Genomic DNA, 27,737 nt, shown 5'->3' with positions numbered 1-27,737 from the left:
AAAATCAAAACAAAAAAACTGCTAAAAGAAACCTAAGAAACCAACTAAATATATGGATGCTGAACCAAATAGACATATTATAAAAATTAATATATACATGTGTATGTATGTACTTTTAAGCCCTCATCTCTTAGATATATACATCTCAAAATCTTTTTAGATGAAGTAATAGGTTGAGATTTCCTTCAAAACAATATGGGAGAGAAGAAATGATTGGGAGTATAGACCAAACAAGACTGGTCATGAGATGATAAATTGGTGAAGCTGGGTATAGGGAAGTGCAGGTTTATGACTCTGTACAGTTCCTTCAGTGGTTCCTGGGTGAAACAGCTCCGCATGACTCATTTTAAGTCCCTCTCCACTAAGCCCCAGGTTATCTGATGTATCACTCCTTCCTGGTTCAGCCACGGACCAATATAAATTCTACTCCACAGCAGTTACTGAAAACTGAACAGGAAATAAATCAGAAAGCAACAAAAAAGATAAAAAGAAAAGCAGACAAACACAGAGTCAAATAAAAAAGAATTGAAAGACAACAATGATCAAGACCAATCATTCCCCTCCCCTCCCCCGCAAAAAAGACTAATCAATCCATTTCTTATTTCAACAGACACAGCTTTCAATTCCCTCATTCTATAACCTAAATGAGCAGTCTAATACCCAAATCAGCCTTATGTATAAATGCACTTAGCTTCCATAACTTTAAAGATAAATATAAATTAAACATTTCAATAAATGCATAGGAAAGTTTGTTATTTAAAGATATCTCATTATAAATGCAATGATAGTATTAAAATATTAATATTATTAATAATATAGCCATTGATATTTACTAAGCACGTATGTGCATTATTTTCATCTTCAGGACAACTCTATAAGACACATACTACTACTACTACTACTACTACTACTACTACTACTACTATTATTAATTCCCATTTCACAAACATGGAAACTGATCAATTAAAATGTAATGAATATTTTTAAATATTTAATTATACAAATAGTTCATCTTAGAATATTAGGGGATGAATCATTTTTTAAAATGTGCTTTATGGGGGTGCCTGGGTGGCTCAGATGGTTAAGCGTCTGCCTTTGGCTCAGGTCGTGATATCCAGGTCTTGGGATTGAGCCCCATGTCAGGCTCCCAACTCAACTGGGAGTCTGCTTCTTCCTCTCCCTCTGCCTCTCTCCTGGCTTGTGTTCTCTCTGTCCCTCTCTCTCTCTCTCAAATGAATAAATAAAATCTTTTAAAAAAATTTAAAGTAAAATATGCTTTATAACATTTTAAAGCTGTGTGTATACATGTGTGTATACGCACATACTGATATAAAAATTAACAGTAAGAAGAGTCAAATGATTTGCTCAAAGTCACCAAATCAGCTGTACAGAGCTTCCTAATTACGAGTACAGTACTTTTATGATGGTATTTCCTAAACCCTTAAATCCCAGTGGTTCTCCATTCTTTAAAAGGAAAATTAAGTCACAGACCAAAGTCATTTTGAGTTCATTTTAAAAGAAATGTTTCTTTTACCCAGGAAATGATCAAAGACTCAAAGATTAACTGAACATACACAGATCCAAGCTGAACAAAAAGCCAAAAGGAGAGCATTACATACCATCAACTCCTTAAGGGCAGGGTCCCTATATGGTATTTTACACATCTCCCCAAGGGATCAAGCACAGAACATCTTACACATAAGAAGAGCTCCATGAAAAGTAAATACTGGGAACTGTTCTACAAGAGAATCCCGGTAGCCCACATCTTCATCAAGCTGGCCTCCAAATAAAGGGGGGGAAATAATGCTTACGAAACTCCTTTGACTCCAAACACCTACCCTTCATTGTCATGTAATCTACTAATGGATCCACCAAACTTGCTGGGTCAGACACCCAGTTTGACAAGGCAATCCCTGCCCTGCTCCAGAGACAATTTCATAAACTCGGTTCTCCAAATCCTACCTCCCACAAGAAAAAATTGTACTACCCATGACTTAATTTCTATACAAAGCCTCAATATCTTCTGTCATCAAAGGTTGATAACTTAGCAGTGGTTCTCCCTTTTTTGATTGTGGACACTTCAGAATCTGAAAAAAAGTCAAAGTTCTCTGCCCAAGAAAAAAGGCCAGAGCACATAAACAATTCTACACAGAATTTTGGGAAATCTCAGGGCTTCTAATTAACAGCTCCTGCTTTAGTTCTTCCTTGCATTTTTCCCTTCACCTTCACAGTGGCCATTTGGCCCTTTTTCCCCTACCTCGTACCACCATCTTTTTCATTCTTTACCCACTGGAACTACTGAATCTGCTCTCCCAGCTGGGCCCCTCCCTGCCCAGGTCTCATGCACTGCCCCACCCTCACCCATTAATATTACGTAACGGCTACTACATGTCTCCCCTGGGACACTTACCATCGTCTATCTTGTCTTCCTCTCCCCTACCATTCTGTAAACTGAAAGGTATGAGTAATCATACTCCTTTCTGTAGCTCTCACAGAGCATGCAGCACAGTGCCTTGTACTTGGCAAGCGTTCATTAGAGTGAATCAATGTCAAACCTAAGGATTTGAAGGAAACCAGCCAATCAGCAACAATCTTTTAAATGGAGCATATGAGTAACCAATTCTTGGGCAGCCCAGGAAGTTGATGCAATTAAGCAACTCCACCCACCGCTTCCTGACCTAGTGCACTGCTAGCTCGGAGATGGGAGGTGGATGAGGTGGAGACACAGAGGCTACTCTCCAGGTCCTGGTCACTTTTAATCTTGCTTACTCTTCTGCAAAGCAAAAAGTAGTTTGGCTTGAGTGGCAGCTTTTTTCCAGCACCCTAGTTACCTAAAACATTCCTATGCTATGTCAGATTTTAAAGAAAATCCTACTCGCCAGCGATGTGCAAATACTTCCACAAAAGGTTTCTAACTTAATACTGTCAGTTTCACTAGAGTAAAAACAACTTTCATGTTGCTAATCACCTCTAGGACAGAACAATCTAGATACGCAGGCATTCAGCTTTGAGTTAGGCAACCTCCGTCTCATTTTCAAAGCCCCAAACCACATCCTTTAAATACTAAAATACACATACACTAAGTCTCAACAAGACACACTGTAAAGTCTCCCCATGATTCTTTACTATATTAAACACAGCTGTCTAGGGTCATGTTTACATAGATTAAAAAAAAATGCCAAACCAACATCAGCACTAAAATATTTCTGATAAATAGACTCTTACACACCCAAACTAGCAAGAAAAAGGTCACCAAGAAGTTTAAAAATACTTTCATCTTTAAGGGCACTAAAAACATAAACTATGTCCTATTACCATGTTTTGGTTATTTTGGTGTAACAGTTAAACATACATTAATTTTAAAGCCACAATGTGTTACTAATTACTTCAACAGAAAATCCTAACTTCCCTGGTTCTAAATTAATTATAAAGTATGCAGAGTTCACACCCAGAACCTTTAGGTACTTCAATTATTAACAAACCAAACCACAAAGAACAACCTGATACCCAAGATCAGACTTCATCGCTGGGTTAATAGGTGGCAAAACTATACATACCAAAGAGCAAAGCCAAATATAATAAAAATTAGAAATGATACAAAACTCCTTCACCCCCAAATTTCTAGCAATAAGCCCATTCCTCTCTTTCCTACTGCCAATCTTATAGGAAACAAACTATTAGTACAAATAACTAATCGTAATTCACAAACTGTTAGCATTTGTGACTCATGGGTCCAACTCTTGTCAGCCTCAAAGCAGAATCCTACACCCTAAGCAAGATGGTCTTATAAGCTAACAAACAGTAGCCCACTGGAAAAAGGAAACAAACATCCTCGCTAAAGATACCAGCACCTGAGCTGTAAGAATTGTTTTGTATCTACAAAGCACTTTTGCAAACATCTCATCTGGCCCTCTTTCTGTTCCTCAGATCATTTGCATCTTGGGTCCTTTGTGCCAGCTGCTCCCCCTTTCCTTTCTTCCCAGTCTCTGTATACCTATCCCCTATGGTCCTCATTATTACCACAAACCTATAACCTTCAGTGTTTTTGTATTGCAGTCTGTAACCACTGTCAGAAAAGAAGATAATAGCTCAGAAACTGAAACTTGCAAAAAATCAGGTAGTGATGTAGCCGTAACTTCAAAGGTCAACATTTTCTGATACACTACAAACTCAAAACACTACATTTTAAGTTATAAAAGATTCAAATAAAGAGGTACACCAAGTTCTCCCTATGAAAACACTCTGCAATATGTTTTACTTCAGGAACCGACACTCAGTCCCATCTAATTTTAAACATTTCCCTCCAACCTTTAGAAAGCAAAGTAAAAGACAATGTGAAAGAGCTTTGTATCCAAAAAGCCTTCTACAGTCATTAGCAGAGAACCAAACATCACCCAGAGGCAAACCAGAAGCTAACCTGTATTAACTGGAATCTAATGGAGAGGTGACAGTGCTAAACCCAGGTTCTTGCGTAAGCAGACCCTTTAAATCAGTTCATTCAGTGTTTTCATAAGACAATGCCCTCCAGGAGAATAACATTTACTATAATTCTTATCTCTACTCTGAGTGAAATGTATAGGTGAGAAAAATATTAAATACCCAAGAATAGTCAAATAGGATATTCTTCTTCAGTTCCTGAATTCAATTGGAAAATAATTATTTAACACCTACATATATGTTCCAATGTGCTTGAAACCCTGATTTAGGGGCACCTGGGTGGTACAGTCGTTAAGCGTCTGCCTTCAGCTCAGGGCGTGATCCCAGCATTCTGGGATCGAGCCCCGTATCAGGCTCCTTTGCTGGGAGCCTGCTTCTTCCTCTCCCACTCCCCCTGCTTGTGTTCCCTTTCTCGCTGGCTGTCTCTCTCTCTCTGTCAAATAAATAAATAAAATCTTAAAAAAAAAAAAAAAAAGAAACAAACAAACCAACCAACCCTGATTTAATGAAGGCAAAATGAAAGCCAGTGTGTGAACAAAGGTTTCAGCAGCAGCCCAAAGGAGAAAAGTAGAGAAGATGAGTTATCACAGTATCTTTAAAATACGACAAACACAAAAGAATTTGCAGAGTGGATGTCAGCATTTATACTGTAATCAATTTAGTTTTTCAAACTTTATTCAAAATAGTGTCAAAAGAACATTAAAGTATTATATATGTTATGTATTTGTTTTCTCTTTTTAGTTGCATAAGACCTAGAAGCATACAGGGTTCACTAGTAACTACATAATAATGCAACATAAAAACTTTAAAATTCTATTATATTAAAGGGTTTCAATAAATTTCTTCTTTTGGATGGGATTCACATGTTATTCAAATTTTCAAAATACTGCTCCAGACCAGAAATTATTCGGTGCAAGAGAGGATGAGAGTAGCATAGGAAAAACTATTAATATATTTATAATATGAGTGTATACCACAGAGATTTGATTAAAACTACATAGAAGGTAGAGATCTCTAAACTCACCCTCATCCAAATCTGCAACACTAACATTGCACTCAAATTGCAACTATTGGGGCACCTGTCTGGCTCCGTCAGTAGAGGCTGCAATTCTTTTTTTTTTTTTTTTTAAGATTTAATTTATTTATTTGTCAGAGAGAGAGAGAGAGCACAAGCAGGGGGAGCAGCAGGTGAGGTTCTCAAGAAGCAGGCTCTCCTCTGAGCAAGGAGTCCGATCAGGACTCGATCCCAGGACCCTGGGATCATGACCTGAGTCGAAGGCACACGCTTAACCAACTGAGCCACCGAGGCGACCCGAGCATGCAATTCTTGATCTGATCTCATGAGTTCAAGCCACATGTTGGGCACAGAGCCTACTTAATTTAAAAAAAAAAAAAAAAAAAAAAAAAAAAAGGCAAGCAACTATCCTGTGGTGCCTAAAGAGATTAGGCCTTTCTTATCCCTGGGAATTTACACCAATCCTTAAAGTTGGTGAATTTTCTTCCATTCCAAATCACAAGTATAAAATAATTTCTAGTCTCTAATTTGAACATTCAAGCAATCATTTCTCCTTCTATTCGAATCTCAGTTTGGGAGTTAAGATACTAAATTAGATCTTTCATTGACTCATTCATTATTTGCTGAGCATCTACTATGTACCAGGCACTCTTCCAAAGACCAGGGATATAGTAGTGAACAAAATATAAAAATACGCATCCTCATTAAATAAACATTCTAGCTGGAAGATAAACAAATAAAGCATACGTACATAAAAGGTCTTTATGGAAAGAAAAGGAAGTACTGAGCATGTGTAACATACATAAATAATATATTTAATGCGTAAGATTTCAGAAAGCTATTTTACAGTCAACCGTATCATGAAATGAAAAAATTCTTAATAAATAGAACTCATTAGAAAGAATATGAATTTACATGACAAATCTAGAAATGGGATAAGAACATCATGATAATAGAAACAAAATGACACATTAAGCAAGGTCTTTTTTGGAACTGAATCTGATCCTGGTCTATGCTCAAACCATCCCTGAAATACTCTAGGTTTAAAACAAACTGTACAAGATTTACGGAGAGACACACGCACAAAAAACTTCAAAGAGATTTTGAGATAACATAAGGGAAAGGAAGAACACCTAGGAATCACATTAAAAAACAAGAGATTATTCTTTAGGTCACTCACTGTGAGCAAAAGAGTACAGTATTTCCTAAGTTTTAAACACTAAAACGAAATTTGATGGAAAGAGAAGACTGATGTCATAGCTATCTGATGCTGAGAACTCAGCTCTAAATTTCTTGCATGATTACAGGAAACACGCAAATCAAAACTACAGATAAGCGCCTTCTATAGGTTCTCATTTGGGAAGACGGCAAGGGGAAAGAGACACATCAATAGAGGAACAAAAAGCAGGCAAATCAAACAGGAAAAGCGTTATCTTTGAACTTAACATGAAAATAAAGGCTAGCCATAAGGTAAAGAAAAAGCTGTACTAAAATTAACATTTTTCCTAGCATGGCCCTAAAAAAAAGGAAATGGGAAGGCTCAAAAGGCAAATTTTATAAGAAAAATCAAATCACTGTGAAATTTTCTTTTTGTTCTTAAACAAATACCAAACGCCTTAAATCCCAAAATGCCTTTTCTAAAAAAAAGGTTGCACAAGTATTTTAATTCTATCCCACTATCACATCTCTACCCACATCCCACAAATCCAGTAAAAGAAAATTCAGTGACTCTCCAAAATAATATTGAATAGAATTCTAGTTAAAATTTTAGAAAGGGAATGAGTCAAAGGCATCAAGAAATATAAAACTTGGTTAAACATCCTTTAAAATCATCCAATCTTATAATTTCATGCTCAAAACAAAACAGAAACAAAGAAAGTGTAATGTTTACTTGGTTTCCTGAACAGAACCCTCCTTACTGTGGGAATTATAAATCAAAGAACCATGAGATGACCACCTAGCCAGGTCTTCATACACTGATACGGGACCAGAAAACCCACTTTTATCACTGTACTCTTGAGCCGACAAGGCTCCAAAGGCTAGCTTACGCTAAAAATTAGTGTTGATTTATTAAGTCATAATGGGGATCAAAATTCCAATTTCAGAAACTGAAGTACCGGAGTCCTCCACTCATATTTGTTTCCTCTCCTGGAACCAATATTATCAAACCAGAAGATTTGGGTTACACGTGAAAAAAGCGAAGAAAGAAAAATAACCTAAGGAGTAATTCAACCAAGCTATGATGAATTCTAACGTACAGTTCTTGACCCACAGCTAATTATACCCCCTTAAAAACCAAAGAACTTGGGATGCCTGGGTGGCTCAGTCAGTTAGGTGTCTGCCTTCAGCTCAGGTCATGATCCCAGGGTCCTGGGATGAGTCTTGCAGCGGGCTCCCTGCTCAGCGGGAAATCTGCTTCTCTCTCTGCCTGCTGCTCCCTCTGCTTGTGTCTCGCTTGTGCAGTCTCTGACAAAGAAATAAAATCTTGAAAAATTTTTAGAAAGAACCAAAGAACCTGCTCAATACAACAAAATTCAGCACCCCCACCCCTTCCTAAAGACAGAACAAGCATAGCTTATAATTTTTTAAGCTCTTCCTTAAAGCCTAATCAACTTCGGTTTATTATATACTTTCTTCAGTGATACAGCAAATGGATTTTAACTTACTAGGTATTCATACTCTTCTGAGCTTGAGCTAATTCCCTTAATTGTTCTAAATCTCTCCAGCTGCTCACTTAACCGTGTTCCTTCAATTTTTTTTTTTTTTAATTTGAGAGAGAAGGAGCAGGAGAGGCAACAAAGAGGGAGAAAGAGAATCTCAAGCAGACTCCCTGCTGAGCACAGAGCCCAAGAGGGCTGAGATCATGACCTGAGCCGAAACCAAGAGCTGGACACTTAACCGACTGAGCCACCCAGGCACCCCTAGATCACGTTCCTTCTAAAGATGCCTGACTACATCCATTACTACCCACCTCTCCCAAATTTTGAGTCTTCACATCTCAAAGCTGAATAGAATACTCACTTTAAAGAGAAGAACATACTGAAGCATTCATTCTTGCAGCAAATGTTATTCCATGGAATTAATTTTAACCATTTCTAAGGTTAAGAATGGGAAGAGAATATTAGAGAAAAATTCAAGATATGCATCAATTTTAGAAATAAACTGCTTTTTAAAGACATTGTGCACAAATTTCCATCAGCCCTTTCCTTGGCCTCCAGGCAGCAATTCTCTATAGTTTTCAGGGCAAATTCTCTACCCCACACTCCAGGAACTTCTAATTAAGTACAATCACAGTCCACTATATGGAGTTGATTGATATATTGGGAAACAATTTTAATGAAAGATTAATCTTGTGTTTGCTTTTGTTAGAAACATTAAGTGTACATTCAAAACTGCACTCAGAGGGTACCTGGGTGCCTCAGTCGGTTAAGCGTCTGCCTTCAGCTCATGATCTGGGGTCCTGGGATCAAGCCCTGCATCGGGCTTCCTGCTCAGTGGGGCATCTGCTTCTCCCTCTCCTTCTATCCCTCCCCTCACTGTGCTGGCTCTTTCTCTCTCTCAAATAAGTAAATAAGATCTTAAAAAAAAAAAAAAAAAACTGCATTCAGCTTATACAGAAATACAGAAATATAAGAAACACAAGCACACATCTCAAACATTTAAAAAAAAAAGTTGGTTTTTTTTTTTTAATGCATGTTAAAGTCCACACACCATCATACTGTTTTCCATGCTGTATTTTAAAATACGTTGCAGCAACACATGTGAATTCACTGAGACGTCGCAGGGCTCCTTAGACAGACTGGAAACTGGCTAAGTGCTCCAACCAAGTCTAATGGCTCGAAGTATAACCTACATGCTGCACCAAGTGGCCAGGCGAACCTCTCTCCAGGCCTCCAGCTTTGCATACTATTCAAAATCTCCACCTGGATGTCTAATAAGAATCTCAAACTCAACATGTCCAAAATCAAAATCCTGATTCCTTGTGCACATGTTCCACCGCCACCCTCCCACAATCTTCCCCATTTTAGTAAACAGCAACCCTATTTTTCCAATTTCCAAAGCCAAAATCCTTGAGTCATCCTTGACCACATTTTTCTCTCACAAACCACATCAGGAATCCCCATTGGCTCTACCTTCAAAATATACTCAGACTCCAACTACAGCTGACCCTTGAACAATGAGGGGGATTAAGGGCACAGATACCTCCCCACCCCTATGCAGTCAAAAATCCAAGTATAACTTCTGACTCCCCCACGACTTAACAGCCTACTGTTGACCAGAAGCCTTACCAATAACACAAACAGCTGTTTAACACATAATTTGTGTATGTATTACATACCATATTCTTACAATAAAACTAAAGAAAAGAAAATATAAAGAAAATCATAAGGAAAATACATCTACAGTACTGTACTATAAAAAATGCGCATATAAGTAGACCCATGCAGTTCAAACCCATGTTGCTCAAGGGTCGACTTGCACCACCCACCACCTCCACTATCACTCTGTTCTAAGCCACCATGGTTTCTCACCTGCATTAGTTCTCTCAATTCTACTCTTGCTTTCCATATGGTCTACTCCCAAACTCAGCAGCCAGTGTAATCCCATAAGGAAAAAGGGAAATTCCATCTATCATTTTCTTCTGTACCACACCCTTGTTAAAAAGAAAACCACAGGCCCAAAATAGCATCACTTGGGCCAGGCAAAGCCACCAAAGGAGGGCTTAATACCTACCCTAACTGCAGTATCAACCTCCCCCAGAAATGCAGTCTTAATGGGTCAGACAGGAATTTTCTAGTTAGCAGAAATGAGGTAATCTGTCACAAGAGCCCACTCCATCCCCCAAAGGAAGACAGAGTAATCAGCATAATCAGACCTCCAGCCCTTCCCTTTAAGGGAAGGGGATCCAGCCCCAAACCTTTTCTTTTGCTAATAGCCTTCTTGCCCCACACTTCTTCCTATAAAAACCTTCTATTTTGTACATATCCTTGGAGCTTTCCTTTACTTGCTAGGTGGGATGCTGCAGATTCATGAATCACTTAATAAAGCCAATTAGTTCAGATGAATTTTGTTTTTTAACACCCAGATATTTACTGTATCACTGACTATTTCCATCTTTCTGCTCAAATGTTATCTTCTCAGAGAGGCACCCCTTGACTATCCACATAAAGGAGTACTATACCCCACTTCCCCTATTCCTTTTATCCTTTCTTTACCTTCCCTGCCACAATTGCTCCCTCCCTCCTGACATGTACCCATGTTGGTGCATCTTCCTCTCGCTGAACATCAGCTCAAGGAGAAGACTTTTGTTCACTGCTCTATGAGGCCCGAAAGAGTATATTATGGACAATATTTGTTGAATAAAAATTATACCATTTCATGAGGATTTCGAAGTTCTAAATGTCAAAAATGCCCCCAGAGTTTGTATTATTGGGAGTTTTTCTATTCTGAATCTCAAACTCTCCTGTTTTCCTGATAATAATTAAGCTTAGGCTTTTTTAGGGGCACTGACTGGCTCAGTCAGTAGAGCATGTGACTCTTGATCTCAGGGTCATGAGGTCAGGCCCCATGATGGGCATAGAGGTTACTTTTTAAAAAATGCTTTTTTTGGGTCATCATTATCCATATTATTTGGCTAGTCCAAAATGGATTTTTTTTTTAAGATTTTATTCTTGGGTAATCTCTACACCCAACGTGGAGCTCAAACTCACAACCCCAAGATCAAGAGTCACATGCTATACCGACTGAACCAGCCAGGCTCCCTTAAATAGATCATATTTTGATTTTCCTAAACTCTTTAATTCTATTCATAAACTAAAAGATTAGATAGCCCTCTATATTTTACTAGGTACCTGAAAATTTGGGGGGGTTTTTTTGTTTGGGTTTTTTTTTTTTTTTTACATCCTCCAAAAATCATGGTAGATGTTTCAGGCGACAAATCTCAAATCCTGATCTATTTTTTTCTCTCTCCACCAACCCTTCTCCCCAGAACTTAGCTTTAAATACAGTTTTAGACACATGTAAGGAAAATCTCTGCGATTTAGGTCCCAAACAACCTTGTTTGGTAGCAAGATCTAACACAAAGCAATTCAAAATCTAACCATGTATTTAAACCAAAGATTACCTGTGACCTTTGCCCACACAATCTGGGCCGAATCTAAAAATCACTTTTTACCTTTACTTCATTTAATTCCCTAGTCCCCCTGACCTTCTCCACCAGTTGTCTTCAACATATATGGCGTGGGTGTGAGGGGTGAATTAATGAGCCTTAATAGGGAGCTACTTGATTATTCTCAGGCAGAAAGTAAAGCCCATCTAGATTTGTTTTGGAGTCTCTGTAATGTGACAGAACCTCAAATGGGGATTTTACCACCTCTCCAAACTATTTCATCTGTGACTTGTATATGCTGAAGATGTTTAGGCCTGTTGTCTAATCTACAAAAAGGTATTTGGATTGTCTTAGGTCCTTCTGAAAAGCAATGGACCAGCATCCTGCCCCACTTCAAAAATGAGTTGGCTCCTTGTTACTATGGTGATGAGCACCCTGTGAACAGAGATAATTTGCCACTTGCTTAAAATTCAAAGCATTTTGTAGCTTTGTTTTTTATCAGGAACAAGGTGGGAGGAGCAGCAGAACCAATTATGGAGTATATTTATAAACACTTAAAGGAGTATGTTTCTTGATTCCGAATAACAAGATTTTAAATTGTTTCGTTTACAGGAAAAAATGAAGGAAATGAGAGGACTGAAGAAAACACGCATGTTGTACTATATTCTAACATGTACAGCTCTACACCATTGCTGAACTTGTCGCTACAGATTTTCCAGAACGGATGTTCTTAGATTGGTTTTCAGATTGGTCACACATACACAAAACACATTAGTTTTCTCACCTGCATTAGTCTTTTACTAGTCTCCTGCCAATATGTTTTGTGTGTGTGTGACCAACCACCAGCCTGGAAGGGAAGAAAAATCCACTCAAGTAACAAGGTAGCAACGAAGTCGTGCAAGCCCAATGCTCCGGAAACATTAACAGTTTGAAGGAAAGATGCCATATCACAATAAATACTTAAGAGGAAATAATGTTCAGCATCTATTCCTGATTTTCAAAAAAATTCTTACCAAACTAAGGATACAGGAAAACCTGACCTTAATAAGAGGAAGCAGAAATTTATAGAATATAGCATGCCCAGTAGCAAAATATTAAAAACAGTCCTATCCTTATAGCCAGGAATAAAAAAAGATGCCAGCCATCACATTACCAAAAAACAAGCACTAAAATATTCAAAGGGAAGAGACAAAAATCTCTCATTATTTACAAATTACAAGCTATGGGGCTTTCCTGTTAAAAATCAAATTAAATATTACTTGGTCTAATAGTTCAAAAACTTACCATACAAAAGATCAAAATATAAAATCAAACAAAAAACACTAAACAAAGAATTACCACATGACCCGGCAACTCTATTCCTAGGGATATACCCCCAAAGAACTGAAAACAGGATATTCAAAGTTGCACACAAAATTTTATAGTAGCACTATTTAAAACAGATGAAAGGTGAAAACAAACCAGATGTCCATCAGTGGATGAACGGATAAACAAACTGTGGTATATACATACAATGAATTAATGAAGTAATGGTACAAATACTTGTAGAGAGCAAGAGGGGGACACCTGGGTGGCTCAGTCACTTAAGAGTCCAACTCTTGATATTGACTCAGGTCATGATCTCAGGGCAGTGAGACCAAGCCCTGTGTTGGGCTCTGCATTCAGCGGGGACTCTGCTTGAGATTCTCTCTCTGCCCCTTCCCCCAAGAGAAAGCAAGATGGAGTCACTTGTGTCAAGCAGGGACCTGTGTCAAAATGACAAAAGCAGTTAAAGGTACTGCAGTTATGATGTATCACGAAGACCAGTACCAGTTAACAACACCCAGAACCGATAACAAGCAGAAGCAGAGGAGATCTGCAGGGCCCAAGACTGATTAAATCCCTTTAAAAAGAGAGAATTTTTGCAGCAAACTGTCAGACTCTTCAGACATTGACCCTTCTACGTCTGATCACTTAAAAAAGGCAGTTGCCACCAAAGGCTCTGCCTGATTGATCTCCAAACAGAACTGAGATCATTCACTCCTTGAACATGGTAAGCAGTAAGTGCTGAGAGCTGACCCAGACAGGACAGAGGCCTCATCTCAACTGCACGCTCATAGACTGCTCAGACTGACTTCTCATTTGGTTCCTTAACTTTCTACTCCCTGTTATCTTGTTTGTTGTGTGATTTGTGTTCTGCTTTGTGCGCCCTGTAAGAAGCCAAGTTAATTATGTGATGAAATGTCACAGAGTTTGGAATCCTGAACCTGCTTTATAATTATGTTAACCTTGCTTCATGAATGAATAAAGCTGACATTGTGGAAAGACACAACTTGTGAGTGCACCTTCATAGCATGCTCATGACAGTACTAAAACATGAATGAACTTTGAAAACATTATGTTAAGTGAAAGAATCCAGACACAAAAGGTCCTCTATTTTATGATCCATCTGTAGGAAATGTCCAGAACAGGCAAACCTATAGAGACATATAGTAGATTAATGGTTGCCTAGGGCCTGTGAGAGAGTTGGGGAGTAAGGGCGGGCGGGGGGGGGGGGGGGGTTCTTTTAGGGGGTGACGAAAATGAGGTGATGGTTGCACAACTTTGTGACTATACCAAACACCAGTGAACTGTCTACTCTTAAAAGGTGAATCTTATGGCATGTAATTTATATCTAAGTTTAAAAAAAGAGAACAGTCAATAAGATTTGTGGTGGGAAAAATAAAACTCCCAAAACATACATAAAAACTAGAGTAATCAAAACAGTATGGCAAGAGAGCAGAAATAAATAGTTCAAGAGAACAACATCTTAAATGATCAAAGTAGGATGTTTGAATAAACTGAGAAAACTGGATATTTGAGTGAAAGGTAGATGCCTACTTCATCATAAAAACTTAAAAGTGCCAGATTGAGTAAAATGTAAAATCCAAGGGCGCCTGGGTGGGTCAGTCAGATAAGTGTCCAACTCTTGATCTCAGCTCAGGTCTCCATCTCAGGATTGTGAGTTCAAGCCTGGCATGGAGCCTACTTAAAAAAAAAAAAGTAAAATCCAATTCTGTCAAATATGAATGATTTCAAAATTTTAGTGGGAAGTAACTCCTCCTTCCTTAAGCAAAATATACAAAATACTGACATATCTGACTAAATACAAATTCTTAACATCAATTTGGGGAAAAGACACCATAAAGTTAAAAGATAAGAAAAAGACTGGGAGAACAGTATTTGCAATATATACAAAGGATTAGTTTCCATGATATTAAAAACTTCACCCAATCCAATGGAAAGGGAGTAAGAGAGAGGGGACGGTACTATAGTATAATACTATTAGTGTAAAACAAAACTGAAAAGACATGTGTAGTTTGCAGATACACAGAAAAATACAATAATGTCCAGCAAACTGGTCAGTTGGGAGGAGAGTTAGGGACTTTTTTTTTTTTTAATCTATTTTCAATGTTTGGATTTCTGACCACAGTATATATATTAATTTTATAATACCAAAAACAATTTAAGAAGAAAAAAGTCTGAGAGGCATTTTTAAGTAGCTGAGAGACACTAAAGGATTTTTAAGGGGAAGTAGCATGGTTGGTTCAGTATTTTTGACAGATCCCTGGAGTAGCTTTATACAGAATGGATGGGAGAGGCACCAGTTTGGAATCAGTATTGATTCACTTCATTCAACAAATGTTAAACACCTACTGGGTCTTGGCACTGAGCTAAGCATGGGACCAGTTAGAAATGTCACAAGTTGTCTCTCCAAAAGGTCATATATACCTACTTTGGTCAATGGTGCAAAGGAAATAAAGGAAAACACCTATTCTTCCTTTTTTTAGTGGGGGCAGAAGTGAGGGATGTAAGTAAAACCTTTACCATTTTAAGACATCTGTGGATAACATCCTTCTGATATTCCTTGTAATACAAGAGGACCAGGTATTTCTGATAAGTATAACCCATATTTTGACAACTCACGGAAGAAAAAAAGCAAAAAAACCCAGTATCAGCCTTGCTCTTATAAGTAACTGTCTTATTGTCAAGATTCTTTGACTTTGGAAAGTCCAAGTCCTAAAAATCTCTAAAAGAAGAAATTTCAAAGCCATCGTTAGTCATTTTCTGCCCTTTTTAAAATTCTTTGGTTTTGTCAAAAGATGAATAAAAAGAGGACACAATATTAACAGCCCAAAAGAAAAACATTTTAGTGAATCATATTAAAGATATTTTAAATTATGATTTAATCTGCATTGGTTTCTTTTTAGACATGTTCCCATTTTATCACAGCCATCTGCTATTTCAACAGCAAGCCAGTTTTAACAAGTTTTAATAAAGACCATGACTGTACATAAAAATTTTTAAAACTTTTTCACCTTAAAACTTACTTAAATGTCCCCTAAGTGAAAGGAGGCAGGAAAAAGAAACTGCTGATAGGGGCGCCTGGGTGGCTCAGTCCTTAAGCGTCTGCCTTCGGCTCAGGGCATGATCCCGGCGTTCTGGGATCGAGCCCCACATCAGGCTCCCCCGCTGGGAGCCTGCTTCTTCCTCTCCCACTCCCCCTGCCTGTGTTCCCTCTCTCGCTGGCTGTCTCTCTCTGTCAAATAAATAAATAAAGTCTTAAAAAAGAAAGAAAAGAAAAGAAAAGAAAAGAAAAGAAAAGAAAAGAAAAGAAAAGAAAAGAAAAGGAAGGAAGAAAAAAGAAAAGAAACTGCTGATAAATTTGGTGAAAAGTTCACCCTACCATTTGGCCTAGGACATTTCAAAATCTGAGGGGTGCGGCAGCAGCTCCTGGTTATACCATTTAGGGCTGAGAAAAGGAGCTCTTCTGAGATTGCTGGTCAGCAGGCAATCACGGTCATCTTGACAAAGCCAACTGCCTGAGTGAACTTTTCTTAAACCTACCACAATGCTACCATAATTCTCCCCAAACCATGCAGACAAGGTCCCTCATGTATAGATTTCCTATTTCATACGCATGATGTGGGCAACAGCAAGCCAAGTGCAAGTCTGTTTCTGAGGAAAAGAGTACGGCAAGCATAGGACCTACATATCTCAAGACAGTTCCAATTTCACAGCATTCTACTGTTTTCACATGAGGTGATTTTTTAAATATGTGATTCAAGATGATTTAACAGTTAGACTCATGAAAGTTTTTTTAAGTGAATAAAGTTCCAAACACGGAAAAAAATCTTTTCAGGCTCTCCACAGCATTTTGGTCCTGAGCACATAATCATATGGAAAAAAAACCTAGCCTAATCCTCCCAACCAATCCTGAGAAAGAAAAGTATTTCTTCCCAGGCAGGAAGGAGATCACCAGAAATTACAAATGATTTTTAAAAATCCAACCAAACAAAAAGAAAAATCCATTAGCATATACAAAGAGTCTAACCTGGATGTATAAACCAAAAACGAAAATCCTCTAATAAAAACACAAAGATGGTGAGAAAAGGAGAGACGAGAAAAAGGAACAATAAGCAGTGGTTGCCAGAAATCCTTTTTGCAGAAATGTTTAATTTACTTAAGATTTTATTTATTTGAGAGAGTGAGCAAGACAGCAAGCGAGAACAAAGCAGGGTGGAGGGGCAGGGGAAGAGAGAGCAGCAGACTCCCCGCTGAGCAGGAAGCCCAAAGCAGGACTGGATCCCAGGACCCTGAGATCATGACCTGAGCCGAAGGCAACCACTTAACCAACTGAACCACCCAGGTGCCCCAGAAATGTTTAATTTAATTTAGCAACTGGATATTGCTGTACATATATCCTGTCAGATATTTATTCTTTTTTTTTTTTTTTAAGATACAAACCCAAAGGGACAAAGAGAACTAGAGATTACAGCCACAAATTTTGGAAAGCTGAAATATAAATGGGTAAAAGGTAAAGGACTCAAATACCCAAGAAAACTGAATCCTAAGGTAAGCATTAGGGAATATCCCCCCAAAAGGATAAGCAGAGATGAAATGGGAAGGGTTAACAGAAAATCTTTCTGAAATGAAATTCTCAGATCCAGTCCTTCAGACAGGCAGATAAATGCCCTTCCCTCACTCTTACAGAAAGCTGAAGGGAACCTAAAGAGGGTTAAACAAGGGGTTATATGGACTAAGGAATCATCAGATAAGACAAGGCAGTTTAAGTTAATGTATGTACTAGATCCCCATCCATGGTGTGTTGGTAAATATAAATGTTTGACAACTATCTGGGGGAAGTGGGGTTGGAGGGGGAGGAACAAGGGTAGTTATTTGTAACATTTGCTAAGATTTTTATGGTATAAATACTCTTACCAGGTTGCTTCAAGCTAAAAAATGATATCACTGTATGCAGAGTTCACAGAAGACATGCATGGTAACCCATCATTAAATAGTATTTCCACCATATAAATTAGATGTAAATAATATCAAGAGCTTCCATAATTAAAAAAATGTAGTAAAATAATTAGGGGGTGGTAAATTTTTAGTGTTATTGATTTATTTTTAATATAATATTTCATTATAAGTTTGTTTAATCTTTAGTAACTGTTATATTTAGTAAATGGCTCACAAAGTTCCTAAAAATTTAAAAATTGTCTCTGATGTGCCAATACTAGTCACCAACCCCAGCCCCCTCTAGCAATAACCTTTCCCAAAAGGCTGGCAGTCAGGTCTTCACTTCCAGGCAGGGGAGATTAGAAGAGACTTCTCAGGAGAATATTATCGATTAGTCTAGGAAAAATATAATGACAAATTCTCAAACAAATTCGGTGGCTCAGTTAGTTAAGTGTCTGCCTTCAGCTCAGGTCATGATCCCAGGGTCCTGGTATCAAGTCCCGCACTGGGCTCCCTGCTCAGTGAGGAGCCTGCTTCGCCCTCTGCCTGCTGATCCCCCTGCTTGCGCACATATATGCGCTCTCTCTCTCTTTCTCTGAAAATAAATAAAATCTAAAAAAATAAATAAATAACTTTTTAAAAAATTCATTCACCCAGATCTTCCTATGGTAAAGTTAACAATTGTTAAGTTCTACTGCATATTCAGAGCTTCTAATCAGCTTTCTAGGATCCCACTATTAAATATCAGCAAGTAGTCAAGAATTGTTAGCCTCTCCAGCATAAAAAAAATGAAAGAGAAAAAACAAGCTGGAAAGGAGAGCAGAGTCAGCTTCACAGGCATGTGACCTAGGCAGTCACAGAGTGCCCTGCACTTAAAAGAGCTCTGTGTTAAGTTTAATGCTCTGTTGTTGTTGTCTTCAAATTCTTCAATAAATGACCCACACTGCCATTCTGTATTCGGCCCTGCAAATTACGGAGCTAGTCCTTACAGAGATTATGCAGACAGAAGAAAACTCTGGGGAAAAAGATACCATGAATATTTTCAGAAACATAAAAGAAAATATGGCAAACATGAAGAACAGTGAGCTTAAAAAAAAGAAAGAAAAACTAAGTGGAAAAACTAAGTGAAAGTGAGCAAAACCATGCCTTATTGGTAATCAAAAAATGCAACAGCCAAAATGAAAAACTCATTAGAATAACATAAGAAGACTGGAAGATCAATCCAGGAATTCCAATATCTGAGTAACAAGAGTTCAGGAGAAAGCTAAGAGGGGAAAAAAAGGAAAAAGGAAGGGAGAAAGTCGGGGTATCTGGCTGGCTCAGTTGGAAGAGCACGCGATTCTTGATTTCAGGGTCATAAGTTTGAGCCCCACGTTGGGTGTAGAAATTAATTAAATGGACTTTAAAAAAAAAAAGGGAAGAAAGTCATCAACAAAATAGTTTCCAGATTTAAAGGCTTCATCAAGTACTCAGCACAATGGACGGAACCAAACCCACACCTTACTATGCAATTTCCAACATTGAGGAACAAAGAAAAGAACCAATCACATAAATAATCAGGAACCTAATGTATTTTCTGCCAAAATAAAAGCATAAACCAATAAGCAAGAAAATAGGAGATCTAGAAAACAAGAAATCCAACACAAAGAAGCAAGAAGTATCCCGAAGAGACTGGTGAAGGGAAGTCCCAGGATAAGAGCTGTGCATAAAAATAGTGGCAACCAGTCCAGATGGAAGCACATTTTTAAAAATATAGGAAACTAAGAGAATACCTGAGTGTCAGAACTTCCTGAAAGGAAATATAGACAAGATACGATCTGAACTACATTAGTGAGTAGTTTCAAGTTGAAAGTAAATAATAACAATGAAAAATAAGAATTTCAGGGAAAACCAAATTGTATAGAAAAGTACAAGTGTTCATAGACTACTCCGCGGCTTAACTGGGAATAGCATGGTCTTTTTTTTTTTTTAAGATTTTATTCATTTGAGAGAGGGAGTATGTGTGCATGAGCTGGGGGTGGGGGTGGGGGTAGGGGCAGAGGGAGAAGGAGAGGGAGAGGGAGAAGCAGACGCCCTGCTGAGCAGGGAGCCCAATGAGGGGCTTGATCCCAGGACCCTAGGATCATGACCTGAGCTGAAGGCAGATGCTTAATGAACTGAGCCACCCAGGCACCCCGCATGTTCCGTCCTAACTGTTTAAACACTGAATATCAATCTACTAAGCAAAGTTATGAACAACTACACTGCGATTGGAGAAGAAGAAGTAAAAAGGGTACCTGGGGAAGCCGAGAAAGAACTAAACCCTGACATAATGGGAAATCAAGAAATACAGCCTGAAGCTGAAAATCAAAAAATCAGAATACAAATATGCTGTTAAGAATGACGGTGTTCAGAACTTGCTACCCCAAAATATGGTGCCTTGGCATATTGAGTATAAACTGAAAAAATTTGAGAAACAGGAGGTGCAGGAAGGACTTTCTGACCTTCCCTTCTCTCCTGAAGTAGGTCCTAAGACCTTCATGTAAGAGATGTCCTTCCTATAGCTAGAGGAAAGGAACATCCTTTTCTGTGAAGATGGAGGGATACAGAGAGAAATCCAAAGGAAATGGCTTTGCTAAGTTTCTCCAGTTTAATACCTTTAGTTTATACTCTCTAATACGATCACATCCTTCTATGACATTCCACTCTTCCATCAAATCTAGTATAAAAATACTAGGCTTAACCATTTCTTTAGGTCTTCATTTCCTTATGAAGCCTCCTGTGTCACATAAACCTTTTATTAAATAAATTTGCATGCTTTTCTCTTGTTATTCTGTCTTTTGTCAGTTCAATTTACAGGGCCCAGCTGGAAAACCTAGAAGGATAGTAGGAAAAAATTTTTTCCTCCCCTACAAGAACACAGATAAATGCAAAAAGAATCAGCTCTAAGAAATTAAAATGTTTGCCTCTAGAGAGGGACAAGTGGGAGAACTGCTGCTTTTCAAAATACATCTTATAGAGCTATTAAATCTTTATGCACATTCAAAACTTTGATAAAAAATACAAAATAAAAACATGAGAAAAACTAGCAGAAAAACTTCAGAATGTTTTAGTTCATGATTCGTCTTTGAGATTATAAGTTTTCTCAACAAGAAATTTTTCCTTCCATTTGTTGTAGTTTTTCCAAATTTTCTACAAAAATGTATTACTTGTATAATAAAAAGTTAAGCATCTTACTACTGTCTAATGATGGAGGAAAGATGTTAGGGTTCGGAACCAATGGCCAAGAAAGAATTCCTGAGATGTCTTTGGTGCAAAAAAGGTGGTTTTATTAAAGCACGGGGACAGGACCCTCGGGCAGGAAGAGCGGCACTTCGGTCAGGAGGCTGATTATATACTTTCAAGTTGGGAGGGGGTTAGGGATAGCTTAAGTCTCTAAGGAATTTCAGAAGCAAGGTTTCCAGGACCTTGAGGTAGCTAGCTGTTGTTAGGAAAAGGTCATGTATTGCTGTCTAATAAAACTTTAGTCATGAGACCCTTCAGATGTAGATCAGTGGGTCATATGCTTGGGGGATGACCACCAACATATATCTTGGGGTGGGGGGAGTAGAGATAACGGAAGTTCCCAAAGGAATTTTTATATGTTAAAGTAGAATTCCAAGATCCTGGGGCGTCAAGCTAAGATTAAGATTCCATTTTGCCCTTAGCAAAGTATTAACATCAAGGCAGCTGAGTTCCTAGAGGACTGTCACTCTGCCTGTTTCAAGAACTCATCAACGGGCTGTAAGTAGTATGGAAATTTAATTTTTCTTTTGCTTTTGTTTCCCACCTCACCTAATATTCAAAATCATCTGTAACTCTAACCATTAGTTAGGGATATTGCTGTGTCATATGATACCTAATATGGCCCAACTCGGGAAAAGGTGATGGCTTACCTTCCAGAAGGTAGTTAGCTCAGCAGTTTATACCAAATGACTCCATATCTCACACTGGGTTTCCCTCTGCAAGCCTACATTCCTTCCAAACTCTATAAAGAGACTTTCCATTTAGCTCTGAAAAATTCAAATAAAATAATTAACTCTAGAATGTGCCTTTAAGAGAGCAACAAATTCAATTTCTTTCATACCTTGACTATTCCTGACACTAAGTTAAAAGCTGTCAGTACACAGAAATTGTAATATACCATATGTTATTTGAACACAACTGGAGAGCATTTGTTTTTATTCTGTCTTTATACAGCTGTCAGGTCAGCTATTAGCTGTTAGCTGTCTAGCTAGCTAGAAGAGTTAGGTCAGAGTTTGCAAAACCCAGTTCAGATAAATAAATGTCACATCCTCTGTTCACCTTCACAATGGATGATGCTGACGGTCATGGTCATCATAGGACGTTTAAGAAGGAATTTGCTTAGCACAGAGAACTGAGCCAATCTGCAAATATATGTAGGCCAGCCAAGGCAGCCAAGTTACACATGTTTTCACTTATTCCCTTAAGAGTGATTTGGTTTGTTTGGATTTGGTATAGAATCATTTCTGGACTTAAGGGAAACTAAACAAGGTTTTACAGCTTGTTATGTTGGCAGGCAGGCAGCCATGAAGAAATCCTAATCTAAAAAAGATTCCTTTTGCGCTTAAAATTAGGGTAGCCTAGACACATATGAAGACATGTTCTACATTTCTCGTCTTCATCCCATCTAATCATGGCAAAGATCATCTTGTCTTCATTATTAATTAGTAAACCCTGGCATGCCAGTGTGGCCTTGCAGGATCATGAAGACCCCCTCACACAGACACAAACCCCTAACACTAGTAAAATACCAAATGTTTCTCAAACTGGCAACCAGAACAAGCTGCTACCAGAAGAATTTTTTTTCCTCAAAGTCAAATTAAATTTTGCCAATGTACACAGAGAATATTCCAGATTAGTGGCTGTTAACCACTTTAACCTTATGAGATTCGAAATTTCTTGTTCACACTAGAGTGCTTTAGGTAAATAATACTAATCTCTTCCGGCTTCTAGAGAGCTTGCAGACTTAGGAAAGTTCATCTGGTTTCTTGCCACCTCCATCCACCCTAGGTCACTGTCTCCAAAAAAGCTGCTTGAGTTTTTTGTTTTGTTTTTGAAACAGCTTGCATCCTGAGTTTTCCCAAACTATTTCAGGGTCCTGACAATTTTGCCAATGACTAAGTCTCCTCCTGGGAATAGCTGCCTCATTATCACTATTAAAAACAGTCACTCCTAATACTGACTGATAAGGATCTGGAAACTCATTGTAACTTCGAGAATGCAAATCCCACCCAACCCAATCCAAAGACAAATGCATTTTAAATGGAATAACAGACTCACCACAGGACAGTACTCCAGCAGGCTCTGTGTTCCAATTAAACTAGTGAGTTTTGTGCATATTCCTAATTCTTACTAATATGAAGAATGTGTTGCCATTTCCTTCCTCATAACTGATTAATACATACATTACTAAGAGCCAAACAAAACAAACAAGGCGAGCAAAATACACACGCAATCTCACACACAAAAACTCAACAGCAAATGTCCTAATCCTAACGTTTTTAAGGTAAATACAGCCTTCCAACTCATCTTCTGTTTCAGAAGTATTTTGTGTAGTACATGTGCTGTGTGGGTAACTTGTTCTTGGCAAGCTAGTCCTCCCGGCTTGGAATATCAACAGCAGATAACCTCAAATAAGAGGTCTTTTCCTATATCCCTCAAATGGAACAACTACTTAAAGACTTAATTCTTGCAAAATGAATATCCAAAATAGAGACGATCATAACTTCATTTCTGACGTCGCCATTTTGGATCTATCTAGCTTCCTTGTGTTACTGAAAAATCACATAATCATAATCCATCATTCTGGAAACCTGAGAGAGTGATATAGAGATGACTCTCCCCTCTATCCACAGTCCCCCATAAAGCAGTATCCAAAAGATCATCAACCACATCCCTCCTGCAGTCACTGAGGAGAACATGCAGTTCAAGGGTACTTCAACCTTTTCATGCCATTCCCTTGGCAGTATGTGAAAACTATCCACTTTTTTTTTTTTGAAAGATTTATTTATTTGAGAGAGAGCGAGAGTGACAGAGCACAAGCAGGAGGGGAGGAGCAGAGGGAAAAGGAGAAGCAGGCTCCTCACTGAACAGGATGCCCCACGTGGGGCTCAATCCCAGTGACCTGAGCTGAAGGCAGACACTTAACCGACTGAGCCACCCAGGCACCCCTATAAACTTTTTTAAAGCAAAAACACACAAACATATACACACCAAGAAAGCCAATTATATTAAAATAGTTATCAAAATATTTTTTTTAAATTCATACAGTATAAAATACATTTACTTTTGTAATATACAAAAAAACAAGCTAATGACAAGTCTATTAACTACCATAATTTCCAAATTATGACCTACATAAATGATATTTTCAAGATATCTGCAATAACTGCAATATGATAAAAGTATCTGTGATTTCACAAAAGTCACAGGGACTGCCTAATAATTTGCTGTGGTTTAAAGGAAATGGTAAATTTAAGTTACGGATTAGTAAAAACAAGTATTTAATATTTTTTTCATTCACACTCATGGACCCTGAAGCTTTTAAAACATAATTATTCTGGAGCATTTAAAGAGGCATTTAGAGATCACCTGGTTCAACCTTTTCATTTTAAAGATAGGGAACTAAGGAGAAATTGATGGTACTACTGCCTGAAGTATCTTAATTCCGAATCACTGGGTTCTGTTTATAGTAAATCACTATTTTCTTCTGAAAACCTGAACTTCACATCTAGCAATACTTATTAGCACTTACCTCAAGCTTGCATCTCAGTTTCAGCATTTATAAAATGAAGATAATAATCCAAATATGGAAGAATCTTAACGTAAAAATCAAATGTAAAAATCCATGTTAAAATACTATAGCAGTACCTTTAAAGGTAAGGCCATTACCAATGAATTCCGTAAGAAATCAAAGACAAGTTATTCTTGTTTCTTAGTATACCTCAAGCATCACTGAATTCTAATTTATTTAAACACATTAAATATTTTATGCTACTAAGTGGATCTCCCAAAGGATAAAACTGATCCTAAAAATAAGCCACTTGAAGTAGAAAATGATATGCTTAGAACAAAAGTTTTGGCTTTGGAGTTGCATTACTAGAAGTTATATGCCTGTAATTCTAGGTAAAATACTTATTTTCTCTGATCCTCCATTTCTGAATCAGCAAAACAGGAATAAATGCTAACAACCATATATGATTGCCATGAAGATCATTAAATGTCAGTCTTCTTCTCTTAAAGGGGCCAATAAGGAATACAAGATTCAAAGATAACATTGCAACATAGTAAGCAAGCTTTTCTGACTTCTGCATTATGGATATTGTTTTCTCCTTACTCATCACTTCATACAGTTATTTAACATAGGATAAAGTACAGCAGAAATAATATCCTTCCTTAATGGTCAATACAGAATCTCTCAGCAATCTAAAACAGAGCTATTCGAATAGCCAGCAATTTTTTCCATAGAAAATCCTTGTTTAAAAATAAATTACACCGTACAGACAGTATTACTCTGCATTGAAAAAGGAAAAGGATTAAAACTAAAGACCATTCCCAAATTTCTAAACAGATCAAAGTAAACAAAGGTGTGGAGGACAAGAGTCACCCGGAATAATTTAGACATGTAAGTATTTAAACATGCAAGCGAAAAAATAAATTCCAAGAGAGGCAAGGCTACTCAACTTCTTTCCACACATTTTGTTTTGCTTGCCTCCACAAAAAAAAAAAAATCAAAGTGGTCGACTGCAGACTTGTCAAAGTTATAGTGACAAATATGCAAACATTTCAGTTGACTAGAAACAATATACAGAAAATACAGTAGGTAGTCCAAGGGCACACAAAAGGCTCATAGTACAAAGCAGATTTGTTAAACACTTGGTGCGGAAAAAAGAATCATTATCTGCCATGCCCTCCTGTCGCACCCTTTTATTTGTAGTCATAACTGCAAGCTGTTTTAAAGACAATGACTACGTTATTAAGGGTACCTTCATGCTGTGCCAAAGCACATATACATAGCAATTCAGAACAATCAGCCTTACTTTCATGAGAGCAAAAGTTGCAGCCAAATGAAATGGGTGGATACCATATTAAACAATCTTGGAATTAGCTAATAGGATATAGGAAAAAATGATCCTAATGCAGATGCTAAATTCTCTTCCTCCTTTACACAATAAAAATTTTTATTATCTGAAAAGCACTAGTGGAGGAAGGTTCCATTTAGTAAGACCTAAATATGGCCTGGGTTTTTTGTTTTTTTTTTTAACGATTTTATTTATTTGAGATAGAGAGAGGGAAAGAGAGCACACAAGCTGGGGGGGAAAGGGGGGAGGGAGAGGGAGAAGCATACTTCCCACTAAGCAAGGAGCCTGACATAGGTGGGGCTCCATCCCAGGACCCAGGGATCATGACCTAAGGTCAAGGCAGAAGCCCAACTGACTGAGTCACCCAGGTGCCCCTAAATATGGACTGTTTTTAAGCACAAAATGATTATTTCCTTGTATAATCTATAAACGTAAAATACATGTGGTGGATACTAGATGTGACATCATATAGTTTTCAAAAGGATGTTATGTAGAAACAACTAAGTAGAAACATTTAAATATAAGCACTGCAACTCTATAGAAAACCATGTGTTTCACAAACACTTAAGTGGAAATTCACTGCAGGCAATAAGTAGCAAAATACAGTTTGGTTTGTAGGAGTAGTCTACTGTTCTTATACAGGTTTAAAATGTGCACTTTATCTGTCACTGTGGTTTGTCAATATTTTATTCAATTTAGATTAATTACATTAATGCTTTACTAACTGACTTCAAGGCAAAAATCAGAAAAGGTATGAAAAAGACATTTAATAATGATATGACTTTATAATCACATCAACGTGGCCTTGTACATACACACAGTACTTCTACTAAGGTGGAGGAAAAATAGGGAATAAAATTCAGGTCTTGGGAGAAATTCCACCATTGAGCTGATTCAATGAAAATTTTTACAAAACAATTTTTAATAGCTTGTTTTTAAAAGTTCTATTTTTGAAACCTTTTTTCCAGATGCAATGCTAATGTATTAACTAGACCTATATTTTAGGTCATTAATTGCTACTGTGAGAGAAATCTATCGCTCAAACTAAAATGAAAGGGGAGTATCTTCTCAGATCGGCTCATCTTACAAGAATCCTAACCCAAGGGTTTAAGCTCTTCTTGGGCACTCCCTCGGCAGAAACAGCATCTACTGCCTTGGTGTGCCAGCAACCAGTCATCATCACTTTGGCCACAAAGAACAAAAACAAAGTAGGTAAAATCCATATTTTTAAAAAATCTTTAAAATGTATTTTGAAAAACAAACCAGTCTCACACAGAGCTCCAAACCTAGAAAGATGATTACAATAAAAATGGGCTGGCCACCTAAATTATTTGCAATTTAATACAGTGACTTTAAACAAAATGGTTTATCATTATTTAAGACTGAGGTCACGTTTTTATTTTATTTTATATTTTTTAAGTTTTTATTTTAATTTCAGTTAGTTAACATAATAGTGTTACATTAGTTTCAGGTATACAGCGTAGTAATTCAACAGTTCCATACATCATCCTGTGCTCATCACAACAAATGCACTCCTCAATTTCTGAGGCCATACTTTTAAACATATCTGGCAAACTAGGTGAGAGTGAGGCAAGAAAGCACTACAAAAAATGGCATTACCAAAAAACTGCCCAAATCGAATTTTTGTAAATTGGCTTCTATCTTCCTCTTCATCTCTAAAAAGAGAACTGTGTAATACCCCCTGCTTTGGGGGGATGGCATATGGACATACATAATAAAGAAAAATATGTACAGTGCTATAAACCTTTTCTAAATTGTATAAGCAATAAAT

The 27,737-nt window shown here is 37.6% G+C and overlaps 1 protein-coding gene across 8 annotated transcripts in view; it reads right to left on the bottom strand.

Moving 5' to 3' along the window:
- FBXO34 (F-box protein 34) overlaps positions 1-27,737 on the bottom strand; it is a 137,882-nt gene that overhangs the window by 18,371 nt on the left and 91,774 nt on the right. The window contains exons 2-3 of one of the 8 annotated variants that reach the window (XM_057318739.1): positions 21,737-21,853; positions 8,474-8,547 (exon numbers count right to left, since the gene is read on the bottom strand). The exons of 5 other annotated variants lie outside the window; for them this stretch is intronic. In XM_057318739.1, the coding sequence (XP_057174722.1) occupies positions 8,474-8,490 (17 nt within the window). In that variant the 5' untranslated portion in view covers positions 8,491-8,547; positions 21,737-21,853. Of the gene's footprint in view, positions 1-2,410; positions 3,239-8,473; positions 8,548-21,736; positions 21,854-27,737 lie in introns of those variants that run through there. 2 more of the 8 variants (XM_044377652.3, XM_026480335.4) reach the window with 2 other exon arrangements.

The sequence above is a fragment of the Ursus arctos genome, unplaced genomic scaffold (assembly GCF_023065955.2).
Source record: "Ursus arctos isolate Adak ecotype North America unplaced genomic scaffold, UrsArc2.0 scaffold_25, whole genome shotgun sequence".
Classification (NCBI taxonomy): Eukaryota; Metazoa; Chordata; class Mammalia; order Carnivora; family Ursidae; genus Ursus; species Ursus arctos.
Note: the sequence above shows the minus strand (reverse complement) of the source record. Positions and strands in the feature narration are given on the sequence as shown.